The sequence below is a fragment of the Lepidochelys olivacea genome (genome assembly GCF_965140295.1).
Source record: "Lepidochelys olivacea isolate rLepOli2 genome assembly, chromosome: 10".
NCBI classification, from domain to species: domain Eukaryota; kingdom Metazoa; phylum Chordata; order Testudines; family Cheloniidae; genus Lepidochelys; species Lepidochelys olivacea.
In genome coordinates this window covers 49884167-49911484 of record NC_140420.1, presented here as the reverse complement: position 1 = coordinate 49911484, position 27318 = coordinate 49884167, and the positions used below count along the sequence as shown (strand labels likewise).

At 43.8% G+C, this 27318-nt stretch overlaps 1 protein-coding gene across 1 annotated transcript in view; it reads left to right on the top strand.

Moving 5' to 3' along the window:
- Positions 1–27318, top strand: part of PSTPIP1 (proline-serine-threonine phosphatase interacting protein 1) — a 93536-nt gene that overhangs the window by 56601 nt on the left and 9617 nt on the right. Inside the window, exons 5-13 of the mRNA XM_084640957.1 lie at positions 1130–1236; positions 4456–4518; positions 7202–7300; positions 9261–9306; positions 10449–10528; positions 15009–15107; positions 16265–16361; positions 24984–25068; positions 26169–26239. Coding sequence (XP_084497083.1) covers positions 1130–1236; positions 4456–4518; positions 7202–7300; positions 9261–9306; positions 10449–10528; positions 15009–15107; positions 16265–16361; positions 24984–25068; positions 26169–26239 — 747 coding nt within the window. The remainder of the gene's footprint in view (positions 1–1129; positions 1237–4455; positions 4519–7201; positions 7301–9260; positions 9307–10448; positions 10529–15008; positions 15108–16264; positions 16362–24983; positions 25069–26168; positions 26240–27318) is intronic.

The following is a 27318-nucleotide window of genomic DNA, read 5'->3' as shown; positions in this document are numbered from 1 at the left end:
TCTTCGCCATGGTCACAACCTGGACACTCAGAGACGCCCCAGAGTCTAACACACCCAGATTGTCCATCTGTGCTACAGACAGTGGCCACGCTTCCCTAGTTAGGGGTAATAATGGAATTTTTGCCAACTTTTTGGGCATCTTCCCCAATACTTGCTCAGTCTTATCTGGTTTGAGTCACAGATGACTAACCCTCATCTAAGCCCCAGGCTCATCAAGACAGCGGGATATGCATTCTCTTGTGCACCAAGGGCTAAATGCTAAAATGTTTACACACCTAGGATGTAATAGCATAGTTACCTAGTATACAATGGGGCGGTGCAGTTGCACACACTGCCTACAGTTTAGATAAAGAGGTCAAGATTTTCAAATGTGGCTAGAGATTTAAGATCATTCCTGGTTTGAAGGGGCCTGCTTTTCAGAGAGATGGTTGCTCAGCACTTTCTGAAAAACAGGCCCTTTTCAAGGCATCTCAAAGTTGGGCACCCCAAAATCACTAAATACTTTTGAAAATGTTGGCCAGACATTTTAAATTTAGACTCAAGAGTAAGATATTTTCTATCTTTACTGAACCCTACCCATTTTCAGCCTCCCTCATTGGATGGTAGTGCTGGGACAAGCCTGACTGTAATTGGGAAGTGGCTGGCAAGAGAGATTGATGTCAAGAAGCGTGATGGGCGGGAAGGTGATCACAATGTGGATAAGAAACCTGGGGTCAATAAGGAGGTCTAAACGTAGGCATGGAGGGGGAAGAGAGAGAGCCCTTAAAAAGAAAGGGGAAAGTTTGGAGGTGCATGGTGGGAATATGAAGATGTGAAAGGGGGCCAGATAAAAGTATTTCTATTTACATTCTCCTGCCATGCATAATCTTGGCATGTCACAAACAGCAGCAGTTCTGGCCACATGTATGTTGCAGACATCAAGGGGATTGGGATGAGTCCTATCCTCCTTTAATTAATGAGATAATACAATGATCTGAATAAAAAAAGCCCTCCTTAAGTTTCTGAGACTGCCAGGTGCATGTAAGTAATACATTCATGCCACCTCCCAGTAAATACCTGCTGAAAAACCCGACTTTGTCTTTATTAGAGGCCTTTTCATTGACTGTCTATAAATTCTCATCTGCCTTAGAAATTGAAAATGTTGGAAACTCCCATATCCAACTGGCATTGATGCTGAAGGATGAACTGAAAGGAATAGAGGAGTTCAGAGAAAGACAGAAGGAGCAACGAAAAAAGGTGAGGAAAGATAAGAATTGTCAGACCAATGGCCCATTTATTCTGATAGGTTGTCTCCAGCAGTGTGCTGTGGATGGTTCAGAGCACGACAATTGCCCTCCTTCCTCCAAGTTCCTAGCTAACTTGATCCTGGGCAGAATCTCTCTGTTTCTCTGTGATCCCACCTTGTGATGAGATAATGCTCTGAACTATGAAGACTCAGAGCCCTTGTCGCTTTCACTTTCTAGCTAATATAACTGCAGATGCTTTTCTTATTCCTGTAAGTATTTCATCCCTTTTCAAAATTCTTGCTAAGCAAGTTGCTTCAGTAAATATCCTGTAAGAGCATTGCAATACACCGAAATTGAAGTGGTAACAAAGGTTTGTGCATTGTGTTGAACTTGAAGCCTAAGTAATAAGATGATGAGGGTGTTGGAAATCCCCGGGATAAATTATATTAATATAAATTATATTAATCTAGTATTCACCAGAGGTGTTGTATTAAAAAAAACAACTATGTTCAAACCAGCTATCATCCCATTTGATCCTCCCAAATTCAGCATCCTTTGAACAAGGTATCTGCTAATTGAGTTAATGTTAATGTTTTACACCCTCTCTGGTTCTATCTGGGAATAAGTAAAGGGCTTGGCTACTTGTCACCTAAAACAACCATGATTTTTGACAGCCATGCAAAATTTCCACATCCCATGCCCCTTTAAAACAAAACAGAACAGATCCAGGTAGTTCCAAGTGCACCAGCCTCACCATCTCAATAGCACAAGACAGATGGGAACCCAGCCAATGAAACACTCCAGGATTTCAGGGTGAGTAAAAACAATCCTGTTTCTGACAGTGCTGTTGTCTGATTTTCAAGCTCCGCAGCTGCTTCATGAAGCACATTCAATTTAGAGACAATTCCGTGTCTGTTTCATATTTGAATCAGTATTTATCTCCTCTACCATCCCATTTACTACTTGGAGAGCTGCATGGAAACAGGGGCTGTATCTTCTTGCAATAGTTCTACATTTGAAGCCTTCAAGAGAAACCTTTACTGGGAGTTGGGAGCAAGGCAGAGACCTCTTCTGGATTCTCCGTGTCTGTTGCAGGTTTTTCTTTCAGTCGCCCATGTGGCTGGCTGCCGAGAAAGTAGCACTAGAGCAAACCGTGCCAGCATTTCCGGTGAGCTCCCAAAACACAGCAGTGTGTGTCTTTGTGCATTGTGCTAGCCCTGCAACAGCAGCATTCTGGACTGCACCATTTGGCCCTTACTCAGGCAACACTTCTGTTGGCACCAGGGGGAGATTTGCTTGAATAAGGTCTAAAGACGGCAGAATTAGACTCCCCTCCCCATGGGCAGTGGGTGAACCCTGAGCTTGGGGAGGCTAGCCTCCAGCACGGCCCGCCCCTTCTGCCAGAGGCCCCACCCGGCCTGCTGAAGCCCAGAGGGTCCCCCCTACACGGCCACCAGCACCCCTCCTCCTAACCCTGGAGCACAGGCTAGCCCCCATTAGCTCCGGCCACAGGGGAAAGAGCCCCCCACAGCACAGTGCCGGGAAGCAGGAAGGGCCCTGGGGATGGAGCATGGGCAGGGCCATGCAAGACTGTTTTGGGAGGCTCAGCCTTCCCCGGCCTTCGACACCCACCGTCCATGCCCCTCTCCCCACCATCTTCTCCAGGGAAGAAACCCTGATTCCCAGCATTTCCCCAACATCACAGATGAGATGATCTAGGCATTGAGTTCAACACAAGGCTCAAACTCTTTGCTACTACTTCATTTGCGGTATATTTTAGTGCTCCGGCAGGATGTTATAGAAGCAGCCCTCTTAGCCAAAGTTAAAAAAAGGGATTAAACACTTACAGCAGTAATCAGCAGGGACCCTAGAAATCTGTTTCCCACGGAAAAATGCAGAATTTGCATTTTTACAGAGCATCGTTATAGTTTTTAAATTTTGTGAAAAAATAAAAACATATTAAAAATTAACTACATTTTACTAAAAGTACCAGCGTCACTTACTGAGTGCATGCAATCTCCCCCTCTTGTTGTTGATTTTTGAATGTGCTTCAAATTTACAGTGGAACCCCATTTATCTGATTAACTGGGACTGGGGCCAGATCAGATAATCAAAAATTGGGATAATCAGGAGAATTTACAAAGACCTTTCTATCCCTTATTTTAAGATAGGGGAGGGGAGGCTTGGGCAGTTAGCCTCACGCGTCGCTGACGGCCAGATCCCCAGCCATCTGAAGCTGACTGCCCGAGCTCTGTCGCTGTCAGCCCCGGGCAGCTGCTGGTTCCGTTAATGTGGAGAACCGGATAATGGAGGCTCAGATAAACGGGTTTCTACTGTATATCAATAAAGCACTGTGTTCAGCTGATACTCGTATATATTGTGGCTAGGGAAACTAAAGTTCAGCGTTTCATTTTAAGCGCAGAAAAATGTGTATTTTTATGGTGGTTTTTTTTTTTTAAATCAGAGAATTTTGCGGTTTTTTTATCATGGAAAACTAGGATCTCTGGTGATCAGCCAAGGATGTTGGGAGAGAAGCATTACACATATTGAATTTTCATAATCTGAAACAAAGCCAGCTGTGTTCAGATCAAGCTCTGTTAAAAAAAACTGTGTCATGGGATCAGAGTCATGTCTGGCTGCTGAATAGGAAAGGCTCTCGTTTTTAAGCTTGGAGCTGGGTATTTCAAACCATGTCAAATTGAAGAAGAGGCTGGGCCAATGCCCTTTCAAGCTAACCTGCTGATGCCCATGGAAATTAGGTAGAATATAATCACTTGACAGAGGTAAAGGGATCTGTTATTAATCACAGTGGATCTGCTCATATTTGTAATGGATAGAAGTCCTTACTCAGCAAGGTGGGGCACTGCACAAACACAGCAGCAGCACAAGATCCTATCCCAGGGCTTGTGCTGTTACACAGAACTCGGCTGGCAAAGCTTATGTACAGCGTGACTGGGTGTTATGCTATTTAAGCTTCTTAAGATAAGGAGAGAAAATGAAGACACATCCTCTTGGCTATTAATGGAAGCCACTGAAGCAAAATTGTCTTGGATTAATTTTTCCTAGCTTTGCACTGTTGCCCTCTGTGTTATTTAGAAGGGCATCAGTTACAAAAGCAATGTCAAGGCATTTTCCGCACAGGAACGTGTTTCTTAGAAATGGTGCAACCATTGCTCTTCTAGTTCTGACACTAAAAGGAGAAATGCTTCGTCCTGTGTGTTTCTTACAGTACGAGATTGCAATGGAACGTGCGCAAAAGAGCAAGGTGTCCCTTTATAAGAAAACAATGGAGGTAAGTTTTGTGGTTTAATAATACATTCATCCAGTTGCAAATGGTGGACAATTCACCAACAATGGGAGGGTGAAATTTTCATCGCAGACAATATCTTAAAGGGATGTCAAGAACATGATGAAATAAAGTAAAAAGCGTATGTGTTTCCAAGCCATGACGTTAACACATGGAAGCATGTTTTCCCTGCCACGCCCAGTTAAAGGTTTCTGACAGCACCTTGAGGGTTAACTTAGAGTTAGTGCCAGCCCTATTTCTGTTTTCAACAGCTTACAGGCTAAGATTTTTTTTTTCTGCCATTCAGCCTGGGGATCTGAAAGTCAAGTGAATTCCTACGGTCTCATGCATCATCACCATCAATGATCGCCAGATGCGACCTGAGGATCACTTGTGCAACTCCAATGGTATAAATGATTGGAGAATTTGCCTCAGCTGTTGAACTTAGATGGCAACGATGATGATGATGATGATGCATGGGCAACAATGGAATTTAGCACCCTCTGCTGGAGTTGTTAACTTTGGAGGGCTAACTAGAGTGACAAGCAGGGAAAACCTATTTTTGTGGCTGAGGTTGGCATCTATAACTCGGATAATCACGGAGAGCAGCTCTGTTGATTAAGTAGTGCCATGTCTAGAACTAGAAAAATGGTCATGTTTTAACCTCCAATCTGATAATGATGCCAGCTGCCATGACCCACTCGTTCAGTTTTCAAAACACGCACCTTTGTGCTTTCTCCCATGCTGCCTCTATCCATGGGAGGTGCTCCTTTTCAAATCCATAGAATTAACTCCTTATTCTCCTTCAGATCCCTTCTTACAACTCTCCTTTTCCATGATGCCACAAAAAACTTGATGACAGACAGGCAGCTGGTGTTTTGAGGCCACTGCCTACCATGCTGACTAGTATTGTTTTGTTAGGCTTCCGCATCTTTGTTATACCCACCTGGTGTTTCTTGTTACCTAAATTGTAAGGTCCTGGGGGGCAGGAGGAAGAACTGCCTTTTTGTTTTGTGTTTGTACAGCACCTAGCACAATGGAGTCCTGCTCTGTGAGTAGGGCACCTAGATGCTACTGTAAGGCAAATAACCACCAACCATTTTAAACAAGACTTTGCACCTAATGTGGACAGGGCAAGTCATGTTTAAAAATGTGTTAAGCTGGTCATGGTCAACCCTGTGGAATGCCTGGGAGGCAGTGTGGTCTACTGGATAGGGCACTGGTCACTGGGACTCAGGAGACCCGGGTTCTGGTTCTAATACTCACCTGGTGTGGGCTTAGGGCAAGTCATTTCCCCTCCTACTCTTCGTCTGTTTTGTGTGTTCAGTAGTGCTGACTGGAAGTTTTCAGATGGAATGTTTTTCTGTTGGAAAATGCTGATTCTTCAAAAACGAAGCTTTATAGTTTAAATGAAACTTTGACCTTATCAAAATGCCTTTTTTTAAGCGTTTCCTTTTGATAGCTTTGGAATGGTGTGTTTCAGTGTTTCATTTAGAAATTTAATTTATATTTAAAATATTTTAAAAAATTAAATTTACAATAAAATGTTCCAATTTGATCAAAAAGAAACATTTCTATCAACCCAAAACAATATTCTCCCTCCCCCTGAATATTCTTTTGCCCGAAATTTAAATTTTTTTTTGTTTTTTTTCCATTTTGGAATGGAACTTTCCCCCCCAAAATTGCAGAATTTCCCAAGAAATGGAAAATCTAGTTCCCATCCTGCTCTAGTATTTAGACATTTAATGAGAAACAATCCCTGCCCTGAAGAGCTATGTGGCTGTACAATGCTCTGTTCAATAGGGCATCAAGGCATCCTGTCATAAAATAAATAATTACAGTGACTAGTGGCAGTACCATATGTGGGGATGCTGGAGAGGGTTGCTTAGTGTGCTGCTAATTTGATATGTCAGCATCCAGGTTGCTTTTTCTTCTCTCTTTTATGTCCATCTGTGATTAGGTGGGCAACAAAAATGATTAGGGGTCTGGAATGGCTTCCGTAAGAGGAGAGATTAATAAGACTGGGACTTTTCAGCTTGGACAAGAGATGACTAAGGGGAGCTATGACTGAGGTCTATAAAATCATGATTGGTGTGGAGAAAGTAAATAAGGAAGTGTTATTTACTCCTCCTCATAATACAAGAACTAGGGGTCACGAAATGAAATTAATAGGCAGCGGGTTTAAAACAAACAAAAGGAAGTATTTCTTCACACAATGCAGTCAGTCTGTGGAACTCTTTGCCAGAGGATGTTGTGAAGGCCAAGACTATAACAGGGTTCAAAAAAGAACTAGATAAATTCATGGCGGATAGGTCCATCAATGGCTATTAGCCAGGATGGGCAGGGAAGGTGTCCCTAGCCTCTGTTTGCCAGAAGCTGGGAATGAGCGACAGGGAATGGATCACTTGATGATTACCTGTTCTGTTCATTCCCTCTGGGGCACCTGGACCTTTGGTCTGACCCAGTATGGCCATTCTTATATCCATTTAAAATTGTTCCCTATTCAATTTTAAAATTTAAATTAATTTTTAAAAGTTTTTAAAATGTAAATTGTTCTAACCTAATGCCTGATTTGTTCCCCTTGCCTGCAGAAGAGACTGGGTTATCTAGTCCCCTCCCCAACCCCACCCCCAAAAAAGGGTTATCTAGCCCAAAAAGAAAACATTCTATTGAATTTATTTTAATGCAGTCAAAGAAGACCTACGAGCAAAAGTGCAAGGATGCGGATGAGGCTGAGCAGGCCTTCAAGAGGATAAGTGCTTCCGGCAACCAAAAGCAAACAGAAAAGGTATATGAGACCATTGTGCTATTTAAGCCATGGTAGCAGAGAGTTCTGTAGTTTTCCTGGACAATCCACTTTGCATCAGAGTTTGCACATTTCAGAGGCTGCTCTCTGTTCTAATAAACATTGTAAAATTCAGTAGGAAATTTTCCTCCACAAAGGAATCAATAGAATTGGAACAAGTTCATAGTTGCCTGTGTTTTTAAAAAGCATGGGAGGCGGAGAGATTTAGTGAGGCAATTGGTATGGCCTATCATTAGAATGCAAATTCAGTTTCTTACTGAATCCTAAGGCAAAACTGAATAGGTTTTTTTTAAGCCTCAGATTATTCATAAAAATGAAAGAAAAAGTCTGAACCGTATTAATCCGCTGTTTCCACCTTTGGATCCCATGTTAACCAAAGTAGGTACAGTACCTTACATTAAATGCCCTTTCTTTATCAATCTTTCTCCTGGTAGGTAGTTTAGTTTCATCAAATTTACAAACTTAAAAATAAATAATTGAAAAGCAAGGCATTTCAATCCCTCATTGCATCATCTTACATGTTTAGCTGACAACCTACTAACCTTTCATGAGAACATTTTACAATGAAGCAGATGGAGAAAAAAAATAAACTAACTCTCTTTTTCTCCATAAATTCAGCACAGCAAAAGCAGAGATCCAAAATCATCTTTTTTGCAGGGGAGAGGGGAGGAGCAATCTAAAAATGAATTTCGGAAATATACATTTTATACCCACGGTGTTCCAAAAGTCTTCCATGAGTAACAAATTAGATCTTATTTACAGTGGGTGAAATCCTGGCCCCATTGAAGTCAATGACAAAACTCCCATTGACTTGAATGGGGTCAGGATTTCACCCAGAACAGTTTAGGGTGATTACTTACACACACACACACACACACACACACACACACACACACACACACACCCCGGGTGGAACACATCCGCTGTTTAACTCTGCAGAGCAACAGCAAACAGTTTAGGACAGGAAATGACTAAGAAGGAAGATACGGTGCTCCCAACACATTATGCATTTTCTATCCAGCAGCCCTGAGGAGTATGGTTAGAAGAATCTGTAATCTGAAAACTACCTTGAAGGACTGAATGGGAGAGCATGTTAGACATCCTTCAAGCTCAGGGCATTAATGTGTTGTCATCACCAGGCAAGCCAGGAAGTCCCAGGATATTAATAGGCTGCCCAGATTTACAATTTTTAAAAGCTGTAAGAGAAGAGCTTCTATTTTGCTTTTAGGTTTCCCAAGGGTCATAGTGGATTCTCCATCACCGGCCATTTTAAAATCAAGATTGGATGTTTTTCTCTAAGCGATCTGCTCTAAGAAGTTTTGGGGGGAAGTTCTTAGCCTGTGTTATACAGGAAGTCAGACTAGATGATCACAGCGGGCCCTTCTGGCCTTGAAATCATGAATGTGTTATTGGAAACAGCCAGGAAACATTAGCGTTCACAACATATTGTAAAAGTTTGACAGTGTTCCTTTAAAAAGTCTGGTTACTTATCTCTGAATGGTACCTGAGGAGATAAAGAATTTCAATTGCCATTTATTTCTATTTATAAAACTTCCAAGTTACACAGCAGTATATAGATAACTTTTATAGAAGGTTTAGATCAGTGGGAACAAACATGGGGCCAGACACTGCAAACACAGATTTTAAAAACAAAATAAGAAAGCAGGGTCTTTGCAAGTGCAGTACGTAGGACCAGGGCCTCCCCTTGTGCAAACTGTCATAGCTATATTGAAGTCAATGGAGCAATGACTATTTACAGAGCTGTGGATCTGGCCCCTATTTTGAATAATGCAAAGTCAATGGGATGATTCATAGCAATAAACTAGGTAGCAATTCTTTGCAGAGACAGACACTTAATATTTTACTAGGGGGATTGTGACCTAAGGAAAAAAATATGAAAATGGAAAGGGCTTAATTTCAATGTTTTCTTTTTATATTTCAGAGTCAGAACAAAGCCAAACAATGCAAAGACACAGCAAATGAAGCAGGTACCATTCCACGTAAAGTCTAACACCCAGTTGATTTAACGGCATGCTATCAAGAGGGAAAAAAACTCCACACATATAGAAGTGCAGATTCCTAAAGACTCCTAAACTAATGGAAGTGCCGTTAAAGGCAACTGTCAGCTACCTTAGACCCCCCGCCCCAAATTTACATTCCACTAAAGGAAGATAAATCTGATGCTGCATATACTTAGGGGATCCCCTTTATGTATTCTACAATTTATTTAAAACACTTTAATATTGGGGCTTCTTTTCTGTTTGCTCTTTAACATTGTTTGGGTCCTCGCCACCCTAACCCAGGGCAAGGAAGACGTAGGCATGCACTCTTACATGTGGGCAAGCTAGTACGGCGATGTTCTCCGGATCCGGCTATGAGCCCAAACTCAGGGAGGGTACATCTACCCTGCAGCAGGGAGGTATAATTCCCAGTTCAGGAGATGGATGTGCGCTAGCTCAGCCTACAAATAGCAGCGTAGCTGAAGTGGCATGGGTGGCAGCTTGGGCTAGCTGCCCAAGTACATACCCAAGGAGCCAGGTTGGATTGTACTTGGGCAGATAGCCTGAGCTGTTGCCTGTTGCACCGTGGCCACAGTGTGATTTTTAGCATGCTAAATCAAGCAGAGCTTTCCCGTGTTTGTCTCAAGCTGGGAGTCATACTTCCCCGCTGCCATGTATACACATCCTTATGAGAAACACAGTAAACTTGCATACACTCTGGGACTGTGAAATAGAGCATTCCACCCCCAAGCCCTCAAGAAATTCCCTCTGCCAGTTGGGTGGGTCCTTCTGTGTCCTTGGGCACCTTGTTTACTTTGGACAATGCAATCCTAAAATATCACTCAAGACTAAGAGCCCATTATTGCTATCAACATACACATTGTCCAGTTGAGATGCTTGTGGTGTACCTGTGGCAAGTCAGAGAGATCATTTTCTCCAGTAAAAATACCATGAGCTAACCCAGTCATTGTTCTACTTAACCAGGTTCTACTGTACTATATTCTGTAGGATATAGGTTAGGGCTATGTTTTACCAAAGTAAAGTCACACCATACTTAACAGGAGGAGATGTGAGGCCCTGCATTATCTTGTCTCAGTCGGGAAGTTTCTGTTTCACGTCTCTATTTACAGAGAGGATGTACAAGCAGTATATAGAACAGCTGGATAAGGCCAGAATGGAGTGGGAGAAGGAACATATCAGCACCTGTGAGGTAAATATTTTGACCTTTGTAACCATTTGTTTGTGCATTTTTCTTATTTTACTCACTCACAGATCTCAGTCCCAGATGCAGTGTTAGCACTGAGGGGATCTGAAACATACTTCTGATGGTCTGTGATGAGCTAGATCCAGAGATGACGGCTGCAAGAGTACACTTGACACTACCATGGATTTAAAGTATAGCTGTTAGCTTTCTGACTTGCTTATGCTTTTCTTGCTTGCCCTTAAATTTAGGCGACCAGATCCTCAACTGGTTTAAATTGGCATAGTTACAGCAGTACGCTGCCCATTTTCCCCAGCTGAGGATCTAACCCAGGGTGGAATACAAAATCCTGATAGTTTTAGGGCTGCCTTATTTAAATCAAAGCCAAGTTAAACCTATTTCCCAAGTGACTGGTTAGAAGTGCACATTTTAAAAGTGCCTGAACACCAGTTTAAGTCCAGGAGCTTCCAACTCGTCTTAGCCCACAGAAAATCTGTTTGTGGTCTGCTTCTGTATGCTTGCCAGGTATTTTTACATCATGCCTGCCTCCCTGTAGCTTTCACTTTCTGTTATTGTCCCATAGCTGGCATGGCAACCATTCTACAGAAATGGTGTAAAAAATCTGAAGTTTCCCCTAAGATTCAGATTTCCTCCCCTCCCCCCTTTCCATCACCACAATACATACCCCAGACTGGAAGTGCTCTTCAGAACCCTGCCAGAGCCTGCCCACTGCAGTTAATACAGATTTATCACCCTTCAGTGAATGGAGTTATTGAGTCCCTTCTAGATGTGCTTGTAGCTAAATCTAGGACTACTGAATTTCTAAGGGGGTTCTAAGCTAGCAATTTATGAAAATTATAAAAATGTATAAAAACCAGTATGTGGACATGTGCATATGTAGTTGGCATGTTACGTTCACCATCTACAACAGAATAATAGTGTCTGTTTTAATGAACTGACGCACTTGTGAGCAATAGAATGGTAGTTATGCACTGCAAATGGCTTCCTGTGTTCAGAAGTCCCTATAGTGCTTAACTTTAGCCATATGCTTAAGTACTTTGCTGAGTTGCTGCCCCAAATGAAATACTTTCTCTCATCTCTTTCAATCTCTCCTTAAAAGCTACTTCTCCCAGAAATGCTTCCTACCCTTTTCTTTTCACCATCTGGTTTCTCCACACCCTCCCTCAATTGTTGTGCCATTCCTTATTTCTTACATGATGAGATCTTTAGAAGACAGGGAATGTATCTTGCTCAATATTTTGTAAAACATTACATGTACTTTTGTGGTTGTATGGATGCAAATAGTAACAAAAGAAGAGGGGAGCAGATGGCTAGAAGAGTTCAAGCTTTCCACACCTTACGGAAAACAGATAAGCACATTCTATTTAGAAGAACACTTCAGCTTGGAGATCAATTTTATTTCTGACTGCTGTAAAAATAGTTTTAAAAAATTCACCTGCCCGTTTCTCCTCTTGAATTCACACCAAAAGCCACCCCACCCCCCAACAATAGCTCTGCTAAAGTATTAGTATTTCAAGCAGAGGAAGAGAGGAGCAAGTGAACTTTGAAGAAACAAAAATTCTGTTCTACTACACAAATAGCCTTAGAAACAACAATGCATGAATCCAACAGTTTCTACATAGAGTATTTTCCCAAAGCTTTCCATTCGGGGATTACCTGTATTATAAATCCAAAAAGCTTGTTTCCCCCCCCCCCCCCCGTTACAACAGGATTCTGGGTTCTAAATCCTTGGGATCATTTGCTATTCAAATCACAGTGCTGTCCCCTTCTCCTCTTTCCCCCTTTATTTTTTGTCAGGGAAACATATTGTTAAAGGTTGGGTTAAACTTTCTTGAAGCTTGTGAGTGTAACCCACTACCCTTCATTAAAGATAGCGGGAACAGTTAAGCTCCTTTGTGAAATAACAGCAGTCTCCAAATCAAAATATAGGCATGTGACACCGCCCACACCAAAGGCACACCTAAGGCTGTGATGGGTCCCCCACCTCAGGGTGCCATCTGGAACTGGGGTAGCACTGAGCTCACCTGGGATCCTTTTACTCTGTATTGCTGTGCATACCTGCCAAGCCCTCCCTCAGGCTTTCGAATGCACTTTACTAGCACACATAAAGGTTGGGACATATCCAGCTGCAGCTTCACACAGATGCTGAGATCAGCTCTGCATGGGAAGGCTCAGCTGAGGAACTGCCCGGTACTCAAGTGCACACCCTCCTCTAGAGGGTAAACCCAAAATTATACCATCTTGCACTGGACAGAATTCTGTGCAGCGCAAGCTCATGAAATTCACCCCCTCCCTCAGTGTGGAGAGGAATATACACAGCTTTCTGCCCCAAATTATGATTTCCACACACACTGATTTTAGACCAAAAAAAACAAGTTTATTAACTACATAAAGATAGATTTTAAGTGATTATAAAGGAAAGCAAACAGATCAAAACAGATTACCTAGCAAATAAAACACACACCAACTAAGCTTAATATACCAAAGAAATTGCATATGTGTAGCAAATTCTCACCCTAAATGTTGTTTTAAGTAGATTGTAGAGATTCTTGAAGGCAAGCTCCACTTGCTTGCAGCTTAAAACTCCAGTTATTCCTTTCACAGGCTCTAGCCTGGGTTCAGCTCTTCTCCCCCAACTCAGTCTTTTTGTTTCTCAGGTGTTTCCAGCAGCCTTCTTTCTTGGGTGGGGAGTCAGTGAAGAACGAACCACAATGTCACTCCCTGCCTTAAATAGTTTTAGCATAGGCAAGAACCCTTTGACTCCCAGTGTGATTTCCACCCCCAGCTAGTGGAAAAACACTGGCATTATGATGGAGTCCAGTACCAGGTGACTTGGTCACATGTCTCTGTAGGGCCACTGCAGCCATGACTCAGAGGCTGTTTTCAGTGTCCCCAGGAAGGTTCCCTCGTGGGAGATTAGCATCTTCTAAGACCTATTGTTCTCCCTAGTGGCCCTTCGCAGCTAGCCATCTAGACTGATTGCATTCTGTCTAGTGGGCATTCCCCAGGTGTAAACACATTTGTAATAGATGCAATAGACAATATTCATAACTTCAGATACAAAAATACCACCTACATACAAATAGGATAATCATAATCATGACCTTTTCAATGATACCTCACATGACCCATCTTGCACAACATACATCATAATAATATTACAATGAAGAATATGGGGTGTAATGCCACAAAGGCCATTCAGGAATTTGAGCTATATGGGTAGAGAGGTTTGCTGGATATTGTTTTGGGTAAGGGGTACATGTGACAGAGACACACGCAAGACAGCACAGAAACAACCATAGAGGCTTAGGGCTAGTTTACACTAATGCTGTAAATCAATCCAAGTTATGCCAGTTCAGTTATGTAAATTACATAACTGAAGTCAACATAACTTAGATCGACTTACAGGAGTGTCTTCATGGCGCTATGTTGGCGGGAGATGCTCTCCTGTTGACATAACTTCTGCCTCTCAGGGAGGTGGAGTACAGATGTCGACGGGAGAGTGCTCTCCCATTGGCTTAGTGGGTTTTTACCAGACCCACTAAATCGACACCACTGCATTGATTGCAGTGGTGCTGATTTAGCCGGTAGTGTAGACATGGCCATAGTCTGCACTACAGAGTTTTGCTGGTATAGCTATGCAGCTGAAACCCATGGAGTACACGCAACTATGACGACAAAGAGTGCTTCTGTCTGCTTAGCTAGTATCATTCAGGGAGGCGGTGTGTATATCTCATCAGAACTTCTTCTGACGGTTTATGCTGCACCTCCACTAGGGAACTCTGCTGGCATAGCTATGCCAACAAAGCTTGTGTAGTATTGACCAGCTCAGAGAAGGAGCAGAAAGTCAAACACAGCCTAATCAAGCACAGTATGTGTGGTCCTAGAACAGACGAGAGAGGGGCCTTTTGGGCTGGGTGCTGGCTAAAAGAGGTTTGGAGCAAGGATATTATCTCCTGTTTCGTTCCTCTTGTGTTCAGGGAAACAGGACTGCGTCATTAAGGTATCTAATGCCACCATCGTTTCTTCTTCCCAACTTGCAACTTATAAGACCCTGAATATTTAGCTAGCCACTTGGGTCAAAAGGGATAACAATCCTTAATTTAGTGAAAGGTGAGATAATATTTTGTATTGGACTAACTTCTGTTGATGAAAGAGACAACCTTCTGAGCTTACACAGAGCTCGTGTTCAGGTCTGGGAAAGATACTCAGAGTGAATTTAGAAAAGGTAAAAACCCCTCGTGCTGTTTGCAATTTGAGTGACTAAACGTAAAAGTAGATTTATTTTAAGATTATTTTCTATAGTTGATAGTGCATCCTGACTGTAGCGTGTTTCAGAAAGGTTTGCAGGTGTACAAACATTGCACAGTGGGATCCTGATCCATGACTTGGGCTTCTTGGTGCTACCGCATTGCACATAATAAATAATAACAACCATGATGCTTGACATCTCTTCTTTTGGATTTAGGCCTTTCAGCTCCAGGAATGTGATCGTATCACCATCCTCCGGAACTCCCTTTGGGTTCACTGTAACCAGCTGTCCATGCAGTGTGTGAAGGATGATGAGGTACAAACTTTTCCCCAAGAAATCCCAGTCCTTGTGCATGGACAAAAATATGTCCTCTAAAGCCCCCATACTGGCTCACCCCTCTCCACACTCATCAAATGACTCCAGCAATAGTGATGTCCATTTTACCACACTTGGCCAGGGCAAGAAGCTACCAGCCAGGTTTGCCCTCCCCAATGAATTAAAAATGAATATTTAGGCCGGCACAGACTCTGAGATTCTATAGCAAACTTGGTGCCACCAAGCTTCTGTCCCCTCTCCCCAAGCTATGGGGTAGAATCTCAAATCTCCAAGTCAGCTTTAAATAAGGATTTTTTTATTGTTATTCCTTTTATATAGGGAAAAATTGACGACTTCCATTTTAATAATGAAAATCTTTACATGCGTGTGACCCATCAAACTACTGTCTCCTCTCTTCTCCTGCTCCCATGAGTTTTTTGGATGAGAAATTTCAGGCATGTCCCGTGGAATTTTTTTGCATTATACAGTTTTCTTAAGAGTGTGGGAAAAATCAGTAATCTTTTCCTCCCCCACTCCCGCATCCATCTGGGTGGAATCCTACACAGGTCTGCACAGCCGCAGAGCTCTACTGACTTCAGTGGGGGAGACCTGGTTCTTTGGAAATAACAAATTGCTGAAACTGATTAACAGATTTCAAGGCCAGAAGGGACCGTGTGATGATCTAGTCTGACCCCTTTCTAACACAGGCCCAGTTACCCCTGTATTTAGTCAGCACAAGTTACTGAGCTCAAGCCTTCCTTCTCAAAAGGCAACCAGCCTTGATTTGAAGACTTCAAGATGGAGATTCCACCACTTCCTTTGTTCTAATCATTCTCACTGTTAAAAACATTTATCTTCTTTCTAGTTTTAGTTTGTCTGGCTTTAACTTCCAATCATTGGTTCTTGTGATGCCTCTTTCCAGTGGATTAAAAGAACACTTTAGTACCAGGGTTTAGAAGCTTTTAAACCTGGTCTCCCAACTTCCTCATATTCTAAGGTGTTGTCCACAGTATAAGTAGAGAAAGCTGTTTATATACACAACGTGATTAAAATGGACAGTGTCCCTTTAAGAAGGAGAGAAATACTAGCGGAGGATTCTGTGTTAAGAGCTCATCACAAAAAGCTGAAACTTAAAATCTTTCTTTTCTGTTTTGCAGATGTATGAAGAGGTTCGACTGAGCCTAGAGAACTGTAACGTAGAATCAGACATGGATTACTTCATTAAGAATAAAATGACAGGAACAGATCCACCAGGTAATAAACCTCAAAGGTTTTTTTTGGCCTTGTTACCAATTAGAAGTAAAGTCCCCATGACAGAAATGCTGCCTCTCTAATTGTGGCCTTGGAAAGTCACTTAAATTTCTGTTCCTCGTTCTCTCCCCTCTGTAAAATGGGAATAATACGTACGGACCTCACAAGGAAAGTAGGCAGCTTAAATAGATGGTGTTTATGGAAGGCTTTGAAGAGGCACATCGCTAGATCCTATCATCAAAGACATTGGAAGATTTCCTCAGCTGGAGAGAGCCAGAATATAGATACAGTCCTACAACTCGGGGGGTGGGGGCGGGGCTGCCCACTGACACCCACTGAAGTCTAAGGGAGTCTTGCCATTGATTTCAATGAGCGTTTGATCAGGACTTTGGTGATGACATGTGGAGTGGAACTGACAGCAGTGGTAAAATGGAACAATCCTACTAAAAAATATAAAGGCGAAAGCAGCGTTTTTCTTCTGCATAATAAAGTTTCAAAGCTGTATTAAGTCCGTATTCAGTTATAAGCTTTTGAAAGAACAATCATAATTTTGTTCAGAGTTACGAACATTTCAGAGTTACAAACAACCTCCATTCCCAAGGTGTTTGTAACTCTGAGGTTCTACTGTAGCTTATTCCTCTTCTCATAGGGAAACAAGCTATAGTGGTATATTTACACTGCTATAACCGTGCACACTTTTATTATTGATATTTATTTTATTATCATAGCACCTAGATGCTCTAGTTGTGCACCAGGATTCCATTGTGCTAGGTACTGTACAGACTCAGCACAAAAAGTGTTGTACTACTTTATCTACACTGGTATAGGTTAAACTGTTACAACTTTTGTGTTTAGACAAGCCCTGAGTAAAATTAAGCTTCCCCTCTCAGTTAGGTTTGGCTGGCGTTAGTATTTCTGATGAATAAGCTTTCCAGCTGTCAGTCTTCTATGAAAAACAGTGTAGAACAGGGTGGGCAAACTTTTTGGCCTGAGGGCCACATCTGGGTATGGAAATGGGTATGGGTGGGCCATGAATGATCAAAAAATTGGGGTTGGGGTGTAGGAGCAGGTGAGGGGGAGGACTCCAGCTGGAGGTGCAGGCTCTGGGGTGGGGGCTGGGGATGAGGGATTTAGGTGTAGGAGGGTGCTCCAGGTTAGGACCAAGGGGTTTGGAGGGTGGGAGGGGGAAATCAGGGCTGGAGCAGGGGGTTGGGGCATGGGGGGGGCCAGAAATGAGGAGTTCAGGGTGCAGGAAGGGGCTCCGGGCTGGGGCACGGGGTTGGAGTGCAGGAGAAGGATCAGAGCTGGGGTAGGGGAGGGGGTCAGAGGTGCAGGCTCCGGGTGGTGCTTACCTGAAGCAGCTCCTGGAAGCAGTGGCATGTCCCCCCTCTGGCTCCTATGAGGAGGTGCAGCCAGGCTGTTCTGTGCACTGCCCCGTCTGCAGGCGCTGCCCCTGCAACTGCCATTAGCCGCAGTTCCCGGCCAATGGGAGCTGCAGGGGTGGTGCTTGGGGTGGAGGCAGCCCACGCAGCCCCCTGTCTGCCCGTAAGCTTCGGAGCCGGAAGGGGGACATGCGGCTGCTTCTACAAGCCTCGCCAAACACACAGAGTGGCCTCCGACCCTGCTCCCCAGCAGGAGCTCGAGGGCTGGATTAAACCAGCTGGAGAGCCAGATGTGGCCTGTGGGCCGTAGTTTGCCCACCCCTGATGTAGATAGATAGATAGATAGATAGAGAGACTGACTGTCTCTCTCTCTCTCTCTCTATATATATAAAGATTTCAGACCTCCTTTAAACATTATAGAGAAAAGAGACACAGAGAGGCACAGAGGCATGTTTCTTTACCTCTACATGTCAGCAGTTTCTCAGTATGAATGGTACTCTTCACCCTCTGTTGTGGCTCATTACTTCTCAGCATAGCTTGTTGCAAGTTTCCAGCCTGCAAGCTGTAGTATTTTAAAGTACAAGACACAGAGGCGACCACATGCATGATGTTATGTAAGAGAACCACAGGTAACCTCAGGCTTCAGAGTAACAGCCGTGTTAGTCTGTATTCGCAAAAAGAAAAGGAGTACTAGTGGCACCTTAGAGACTAACCAATTTATTTGAGCATAAGCTTTCGTGAGCTACAGCTCACTTCATCAGATGCATCCAATGAAGTGTGCTGTAGCTCACGAAAGCTTATGCTCAAATAAATTGGTTAGTCTCTAAGGTGCCACTAGTACTCCTTTTCTTTTTACAGGTAACCCCATTGCAGAGACGAGGACTTCGCTGTTAAAAATAAACAAACATTCTCTTTTCAAACTAACTCAGATGTGAGTTGTGAGTGTGAAGTCTTGTGAGGTAACAGTTTACAGAGGTGAAAGAGGGACACCTTTCAACACAGTCAAGGAACACCCTAATTACGGACCACAACTGACTCCAGCAGGAGCTGAGAGCATGCAGCAGGTCTGGGGGGAAAAAAAAGCAGGCCATAAAAAAAAAAAAATAATAATAATAATTAAGAAGCTAGATCTTGAAATGTTCTCAGTCTGAGCCCTGACTAGCCCCCTGGTGGACAGTGAGAAGTAAGGGGGAATGAAAAGGAAGTTACTCACCTTGTGCAGTAACGATGGTTCTTGGAGATGTGTGTCCCTACGGGTGCTCCACTTTAGGAGTCTGTGTGCCCCTGCACCTCTAATCAGAGATTTTTGGTAGCAGTGTCCTGTTGAGTCCACGCATGTGCTCTCCTTCCCTCGTGGTCTGCCTCGAGGCTATTTAGCACTGCACGAGCAAACTCCCTTCACTTCCTTCTCTACCACAGAGCCCTATAGAGAACTCTGAAGTAGAGGGGAGGAGGGCGGGTTGTGGAGCACCCATAGGGACACACATCTCGAAGAACCATCATTTCCATCACAAGGTGAGTAACTTCCTCTTCTTCTTCTTCGAGTAGTGTCCCTATGGGTGCTCCACTTTAGGTGACTTCAGAGCAGAGTCTTTTACTACAGAGAATATTGTGGAGTCGAAGATGGTGTCAGCAGCCAAATCTTCAGTGATCGCATAATGTTCTGCGAAAGTATGGACAGAGGCCCCAATCATTGCTCTATAGATTGGGGAGATAGGGGCATCCCTATGGAATGTGATTGAGGTAGGAACTGATCTCACGGAGTGTGTATGGACAGAAGCAAGTTGTGCCCTTGCTAAGTGATTAATGCAGCTAGAGACCCATTTGGATAATCTGTGAGGAGATATCACAGAGCTTTTCAATCTTTCTGTGGATGAAAGGAAGAATTTAGGGGATTCCCTGAAGTCCTTAGTCCTGTCCAAGTAGAATGCTAATGTCCTTCTAATATCTAGCATATGCACAATTGTCTCCCAGTTGTCACAATGTGGTTTTGGGAAAAAACAGGGAGATGGATCTGTTGATTCATATGGAAAGTGCAGAAAAAATAGGGTGAAACTTGGGATATGGCCTTAGAGTGGTGGTGGGTTGGTTTTTTTTTTTTTGGTTTGGTTTGGTTTTTTTTAAGACAAAGGCTGTGAATGATGGGTGTGCCATCAGGGCCACTGTTACTCCTATGTGCTTAGCTGAGGTGATGGCAATTAGAAATGCTGTCGTCATGGACAGGTATCGGAGAGAATAAGTTGCCTTGGACTCGGAGGGAGGTCTAGTCTGAGCCCTGAGAACTAGATTAAAGTCCCAGGCTGGAGCGGGTGGTGTCACATGGGGGAAGAGAGTCCCAATGACCTTAAAGAGTCTACGCATTAGTGGTTGAGCAAACTCCAAGTGGGAAGCCATGTTCGCCATGAGATGTACCTTAAGGAAGCTGAGGGAGAGTTTAAAATGTAGTACAAAATCAGAGGGAGGAAAGATGAGGTTGGGTCTGTCCATCTGGAATGGTACAAACTTGGAGTTGTTTCCATTCTGTAGATAGGTATGTGGAGTGGTCAACTTGTGGCTGTGTTGCAACATGTGTTTCAGCTTGTCAGAGCATTCTGCTTCTAAGCCTTGGAACAAAGAAAGATGCAAGCCTGGAGGTGGAGGACCCATGGGTTGGGGTGAAGGGTCAGCCCGTTGTTTTGAGAGCGTGGGTGAGGAATGGGCTGACTTCAGAGGAACAGGAGGGCATATTGCCATCTGCGTCAGGTAAGGGAGCCAGACCTGTCATAGTCAAGAGGGGCAATCACAATAACTCTTGCTTTGGTTCATTGAATTTTCAACAGAATCTTGGATAGGGTAGGAAACTGGGAAAAGACCTACAAGTGGGCCCTGTCCGCTGGGAAGGAGAGGGCAACTGCCAGTGAATGTTTCCCCAAAGGGTGGCTATATTTTGAAGCACCTGTGAATTCAGTATACACTCATTGTCGTGAGAAAATTCCAACTGAGACTGTTGGTTGTCCTGTTCTGTATCCCTTGTAGACAGACAGCTGAGAGGAGCACATTGTGATGGGTGCATCAGTTCAAAGGTTGAATGCTGTCTTGCAGAGGGAGGGAGATCTGGCAGCTCCTTGGCAGTTTATACAAAATATACAGGTCACATTAAGTCCATCATAACCGTTGTGTGTTGTTTTTGATGAAAGGCAGAGTTTGTGCACAGGCACTCCTGACAGCCTCTAGCCCCAAAAGAGTGATATGGAAGGTCATTTCTGTGGAAGGCCATTTGTCCTGAACCTTGTTGCTGTGTAGGTGAGCTCCCCAGCATATTAGGGAGACATGTGTCCCAGGGTGGTGAATGTGGGTAGTGAAAGGAGCACTCTCGCTTATACTGCATCAGGTTGGTGCTGATAAAGTCCAGTCACTGTACCGGGGCTAGTATGCCACTACAATGAAGTGAACCTTGGAGACTACCCTGTGTGGAGCAGTCTGTACCTATAATGATCCTGCCCCAGAGGTAAGCAGTAGGAAATCTCCTGTACGATGGTTGTATTGAGATATGGAAGTAGGCACCCTGTAAGTTCAGGGCTAGAAATCAATCTCTTTGCTCTGCCTAACTGCTGTGAAGTAAGGTAAGGTGACTTCTGAGTGGTGTGACAGGTGCACAGATGGCAGCTGATGCTGTAAGGTATCATTGTTCAGGCCCCCTACCAGCTCATCAAAGTGCCTATAAGAGGCAGTTTGAGAGGTCATGGACTGGGGTGCAGACTGTTTTCACTTTTGAGCCCTGGGACTCTTACACTGTGGCTCAAAAGAGCACAGAGATGGTGAGTATTGAGAAGATTGTGATCTGTGGTGTGGTAGAGAGGTACATCTTCTCTCTGTTCCACAGTGTAGATTCCTAAGGAGTGTAGTGTGGTCCAAGAATCCTTCAGGAGATGGAGAGAAAATCTGTCTTCTCTTCAAAGAGTTTGGCCCTTCAAATTGGAAGTCTGTAGCTCTTTGGGCAATCTAGAGAAGTGTAGCGAACAAAACAAAAAAAAAAACAAAAACCCACAAGCCACCTCAGTAGCACTGTCATGGAGACTGGGCGGGCAGCTGTAACAGGTACATCCAGTGGTGTCTCTCAGACCAGTCTGGCTATTAACTGACCTTCTCTAAGAATGGTCTGAATCTGTTCTTTTTGTGTTTCCAGTAATGTTTCAGAAACATCCTGGGTTTCCCCAAGATTAACAAAATTGTTTTGGTCATGACAGTTTGGTAATTTATGACTCTAAACAGTAATGTTGTCGATAAATACGTCATCTTGCGAAGCCTGAGCATATGGAGTTGACTTGGCATTATGTTGCCTGCTTCATGCATTAACCACATCCACTATGATGGAGTTGGGTTGCGGATGTTGAAAACAAAGTCTGCCTCTTTGGGTAGAGATGTAGGATTGTTTTTGTTTACACTCTGTTGCTGGTTGGTGTGATGGAGGCTGGCTTTGCCAGATGATTTTGGTGGGATCTAGAATCAGCTCATTAATTGGGAGGACAGTTCTAGATGAGAAGTAGCGTGCAGAATTTCCACCAACTTGTGATGTGGATCTGCAGCTTGTCTGCCACCCTCTTGATAAAATCCAGAAAGTTCTAAAATCTTCACCTAGTTATGAGGGGTGGGCAGCACAGTCTCCTCATCTCTCCCAGATGAGGAGAAGTGTGCTGAAGAGGTAGCTTCCTCTTCAGGTGTGTTTCCCCCCCCCCCCCTTCTTTCCTGTTCTGAAAAGCTCTCTCCTGTCCTGGCTCAGGTGCTCTTGCTCTGGCTCAGATGCCAGGCTGTAGCAAACCATCTGGTGGACTTTCCCTGAGAGACACCAGAGACAGTCGTGCTGTGTGTGTGTGTGTGTGTATATGTACCTGAAGAGTTACAATATGGCCTAGGGAGGGAGAGGCAGGAAGGCAGGCACGAGCAGCTGGCATGATGGAATTGGGGATGACCCTTGTAGTGTGGTGGTGGGCCACCTTGAGGGACCAGGGAATGATCTCCTCCTGGCCAGTGTCAGATTCGTCAGTGGGAAAGGGTGCCGCTGGCTGGGGTATTGGCAGTATACAGCCCAGTGCTAAGAGCGATTCTGGATGCGCTCGATACCGGGGTCCTGGTCCCAAGTAATGGGGATTGTGGTTCTTCCCCAGTCATCAGGTCTCCAGGGTACCAGAGCTTATGCAGTACCATGGGTTCATTTGGTACCACAGAGGAGGGTCCGTGGTACATTGTCAGTACCGATAGTTGGGCAGAGCACTCCCTAAATGAGAGTTTTGCCCAGTACAAAAAGTTTGTTGGTGCCACTTTTTTAGAGACGGTATGGTAATTGTCTCTCCCTGGGTACTGAGGCCACAGGTCTCCAGAGTATCAGAGCACCTGTTACCATGGGCTCCTCTGGAACCCCAGAGGAGTGTCTGTAGTCAGTATCAATGGCTAGGAAGGGGCAGAACACTTCCTAGATGGGAGTTTTGTTGCATCTGGTACCAAAGGGTTTCTCTATGCTGCTCTTTTAGAGATGGTAGGGTAACTGCCCTCTGGGGTGCCGGGAGCGGAGCTCAGAGCAGGGCAGAGCCCAGAGCAGGAAGCCCCTTCTCAGGTTTCAGCTTCCAGAGCTCCAGTGCCCACCCCGAGCAGAGCCCAGCGGCAGCTGAGCTCACAGCAGGAGGTTCCTCTGCTGGTATTGTCCCACCGAGGTGGCCGCTCTGGGGAGTCCCACTGGCTGGCCAGCTACTCGGGGATCGGGGCCAAGACAGCCGCCCTGGGGAACACCCCTCTGGCTGGCCAGTTGCTGGGAGGAGCCTTTCTGGGGGGAGTCTGCTGGTGGCTTCTTCTTTCTCCTCTTCACCACTCGACCCCTTTTGAAGTGAAGGCTCCGGGGATGATCCGGGGTCAACACCCACGGGAGGCCCCTGCAGACTGAAGTGTTTTCTCTATAGGAGGAATTTTTACTTCAGCTCCCAGCTCCTGTGAGGCTGCAGTTTTAGGTGTGGCAGGTAAAGCACGTCTGTGAGGGTCTCCCAGGCACAGTGAGTGTCTGGCCATTACAGGAACTGACTCCTGGCAGGAGAGGCACCACTTGGAGCAGAGAGAGCCAGGCAAGCCCCTTGGCAGGGGGTGTCATGCTCTAGCAGGGAGGAATATGCAGAAGAACAGCGTCTTTACTTTTTTTTTTTAAACTGAAAGAAAATAATTATGAGTCTACTAGATGGGGGGGGGGGAAAAGAGAGGGGAATGCCACCAGACAGGGAAGGAAAGTGAAGTTCTTTTCCATTTTCTCTTTTCTTTTTAAACCAAAGGAATAAAACAAACAAAAAACACTAGCCTGAGTACTTTTAGGGAGAACAAAGGTAACAAAACAAACACTACTTATGCTAATGACACAGATAAGGAAGGGACAACTGCTCCTTCCCTCAGAGGCCAAAGGCGGTAGAGAAGGACCTGATGCGGATTTGCCCGTGCAGTGCTAAATAGCCTTGAGGCAGACCCCGAGGGAGGGAGAGCACATGTGCGGGCTCAGTGGGACACTGCTACCAAAAATCTCTGATCAGAGGTGCAGAGGCACACAGACACCTAAAGTGGAGCACCCATAGGGACACTACTTGAAAAAGAATAAGTATTTATGGGTCAATAGCAAATTCTCTCTCTCTCTTTGGGGACGAGAGAGGTAGGCTGATAGTTATGTACAAATGGAGACCAGGAAATACCTACTTTACAGCATCTGACAGTAGGGCCAAAAAATTCCCCAGATGTGGCTGGAATTCCTGAATCTCTGTCTATACATTTAAAAAACCCAGAAGAGCTGACTGTGTCATCATCCCCAGTTAGTAGCGGAGAGCTGCAGGGTGATTAGCTTTTGCTCCTTAAACAAAGATGGGATGACAAGATGGCACAAGTCCTATTATTGAGGCAGCAGCCATCTTGATTAGAATTGGAACATAACTATTGAAATGGTGCTGAATGTGGTGTGGATGGGTCTGTACTTGCAGCAGAACTGTATTAAGCATCAGCTCAGCAGTACCCATTACTGATATCTGTCATCAGTAGTTTTCCTAGTGTAGATGAGCTCACAGGTCTGCACCTATATATTAAAGAGGAGAGTGGTTACACTGCAGAATTCCATTGGCCACTCCTGCTCTAGAAGACTAACCACCATGCTATGGAAACAAATCAATTGCATTGCTGGTAGAGGGGAAAAATTGGTACCTTCTGCCTCTTTACACCCTTGCTTTTAACAATTATCCCATTGTAGTTCCAATAGGATATGAGAATTATTATGCCAGGGAATCTCCTAGATGTAGCAACAGCCCAGTCCAGTCTTGTGGGATGATGAAAAGGTGAGTATATTGGTTCCTTGTGGAAATGCTTTTCTGTGTATAAAGCAATATATGGTTACATACATGCAAGTGACAAATCTGGATCTTGAAAGTAATTGTTTCCTTAATCGTGGTGAAAGGCATATGTGATATCATATACATATACCAACAATTAATTTAACAGAATTTAAAGTGGAGCAAGATTAGCTATTCACATTGTTGCTGGCGGGAAGGGAGGGAGGGGAAGGGACAACTTTAAAAGAAACTGACCAGCCAGCAAGTAATTGGGGTACACTTAATTCTGGTTTGTGATAGCACCAGGACATATAGTGACAAAAACAACTTAAGTGGGGAGAAGGGGACAGACAGAGTTGTCTTTTCCAGCAATACCTTCTGTGCTAAACCATAGTGCACTACCGTGCCACAGATTAGCAAATAGCTTTAAGCCTGATCTGCTCTTAAAAGTTTCAGTAGTCTAGCCTTGTTGGTTAAGGATGAGATTTATACAGGAATATTTATACCGATGAAAGCCCTAATGTGGACCCAATTATATCGGTAGAAGATTGCTTATACCAGTACAGTTTATGCTGGTTGGGGAAACATCCAGGGAAAAAAAAAATATAAATAGTTCACTATATTTTAAAACTGTATTATATTCTACAACATTCCAAAAGCCAGCATTTTCTACATTCAAGTGTGTTATCATGAGGAGGAAAGAAAAGGATGTCACCCCTTGCAATTGACCAGTCAACAGATCTATCATGTTGTCACGATGGGATGGTTTAAGCTTTGCTTCATGTGTCTTTATATCTTGAATTGTCTATAAGATAAAACTATCACAAAATAATAAATGTATAATATATTTTGTGTACAGTTTAGTGATTGGCAAATTTCAAAAGATTTACTAGTTTGCCAGGGTTTGTTTTAAATGAAAATTAAATGGGTTTGCTGTAGTGCAAAACAAACAAAAAGGTTCCGAAGAGGAAACCTTTGGCCAAAAAAGTTGGTGACAAATGGGAGGAATGAGGAAGATTACATGGCAGTGGACTAGCGCTCTGGAAGTTTGAGGAATATACAACATATTCTGTACATTCCATCACCAGCTTCTTTTGGTTCCACAGATTCTCCGGATTGCTACATGGAAATAGCAGAAACTCCAGTGAAACCATCATTCCCACAGCCCCTCCTTTTGGTAGGTTTTACCAAATGTAAATCAAAAAATGTATCTGGTCCTATTAATCAATCATTTACATGCATGTTGCATGGAGAATAAACTATGTGATAAGACATTAACATGTTATCTATCTTATGAGCTAGCATGAGACTATAATCTAGACATCAGTATGGCACAAACATGTAGCAAGCAGCTTCCCCCACCATGGGGACTAATAGGAGCTGTACTATTCTTAAGAAGTCCTGTGGATGTGTGAAGTTTAAATTCTGACTGAGACCTCAAGGTCTAGGAACACAGTTTTTTCCTCTACTTACGTAGAGCATGGGGAATCCTTCCCAAGCCTTCCAGTGGCCCAGCCTGGTCTCGCTAGGAACACAGGCATCCATTCTGCTTCAAATGTTATGTTGCCTTACCAATCCCATGTCCAGGGCCGTTCTTAGGATTTATGGGGCCCTATGCAGTAATATTAAACTGGTGCCCCTGTGCCTCAGCCCAGGTTCACATGTGTATTTTAGATAAGGGTGGTCTTTTGAAGGATTTATTTTAAAAACTGTGTCTGAAGATCCAAGCATTTAAGGCTAAAGATGAATACTCAGATTGTGCATCTAAAAAAAAAAAAAAAAAAAAAAATCTATGCAAGGATTTTTTAAAGATGTAATTTTTGCAACACTAATGAAATATTTTTAAAGCTAAGGTCCTGTAGACTAACATGTTCTGAGTAAATATTACAGTAATGCACAACTGCTTTTGTCAGTAAATTCAGAAACTGATAGTATATACCTGGGGGTTGGCAAATGCCTGTTAAATGACTTCATTACCATTTGGAAGGTTATTTAATAGTTTCAATCTTGTGCTAATAGATCTGGCAGGCTGGAAGGCACTTTCACTTTTAAGTACTAGATCCCCTCTGGAGGAAGACTCACCAGGCTGCTGCAGCTAGCAGGAAGGGTCAGAATAGGGACCAGGGATAGGAAGAGGCGGCAAGGTGGACACTAAGACCCAGGGGTGCCCCAAATTTTCAGGTGCCCTACACAGCCCAGCCGCATAAGCGGTATGCGTAAGGATGGCCCTGCACAGGTCACTTGTGTCACTCTCAT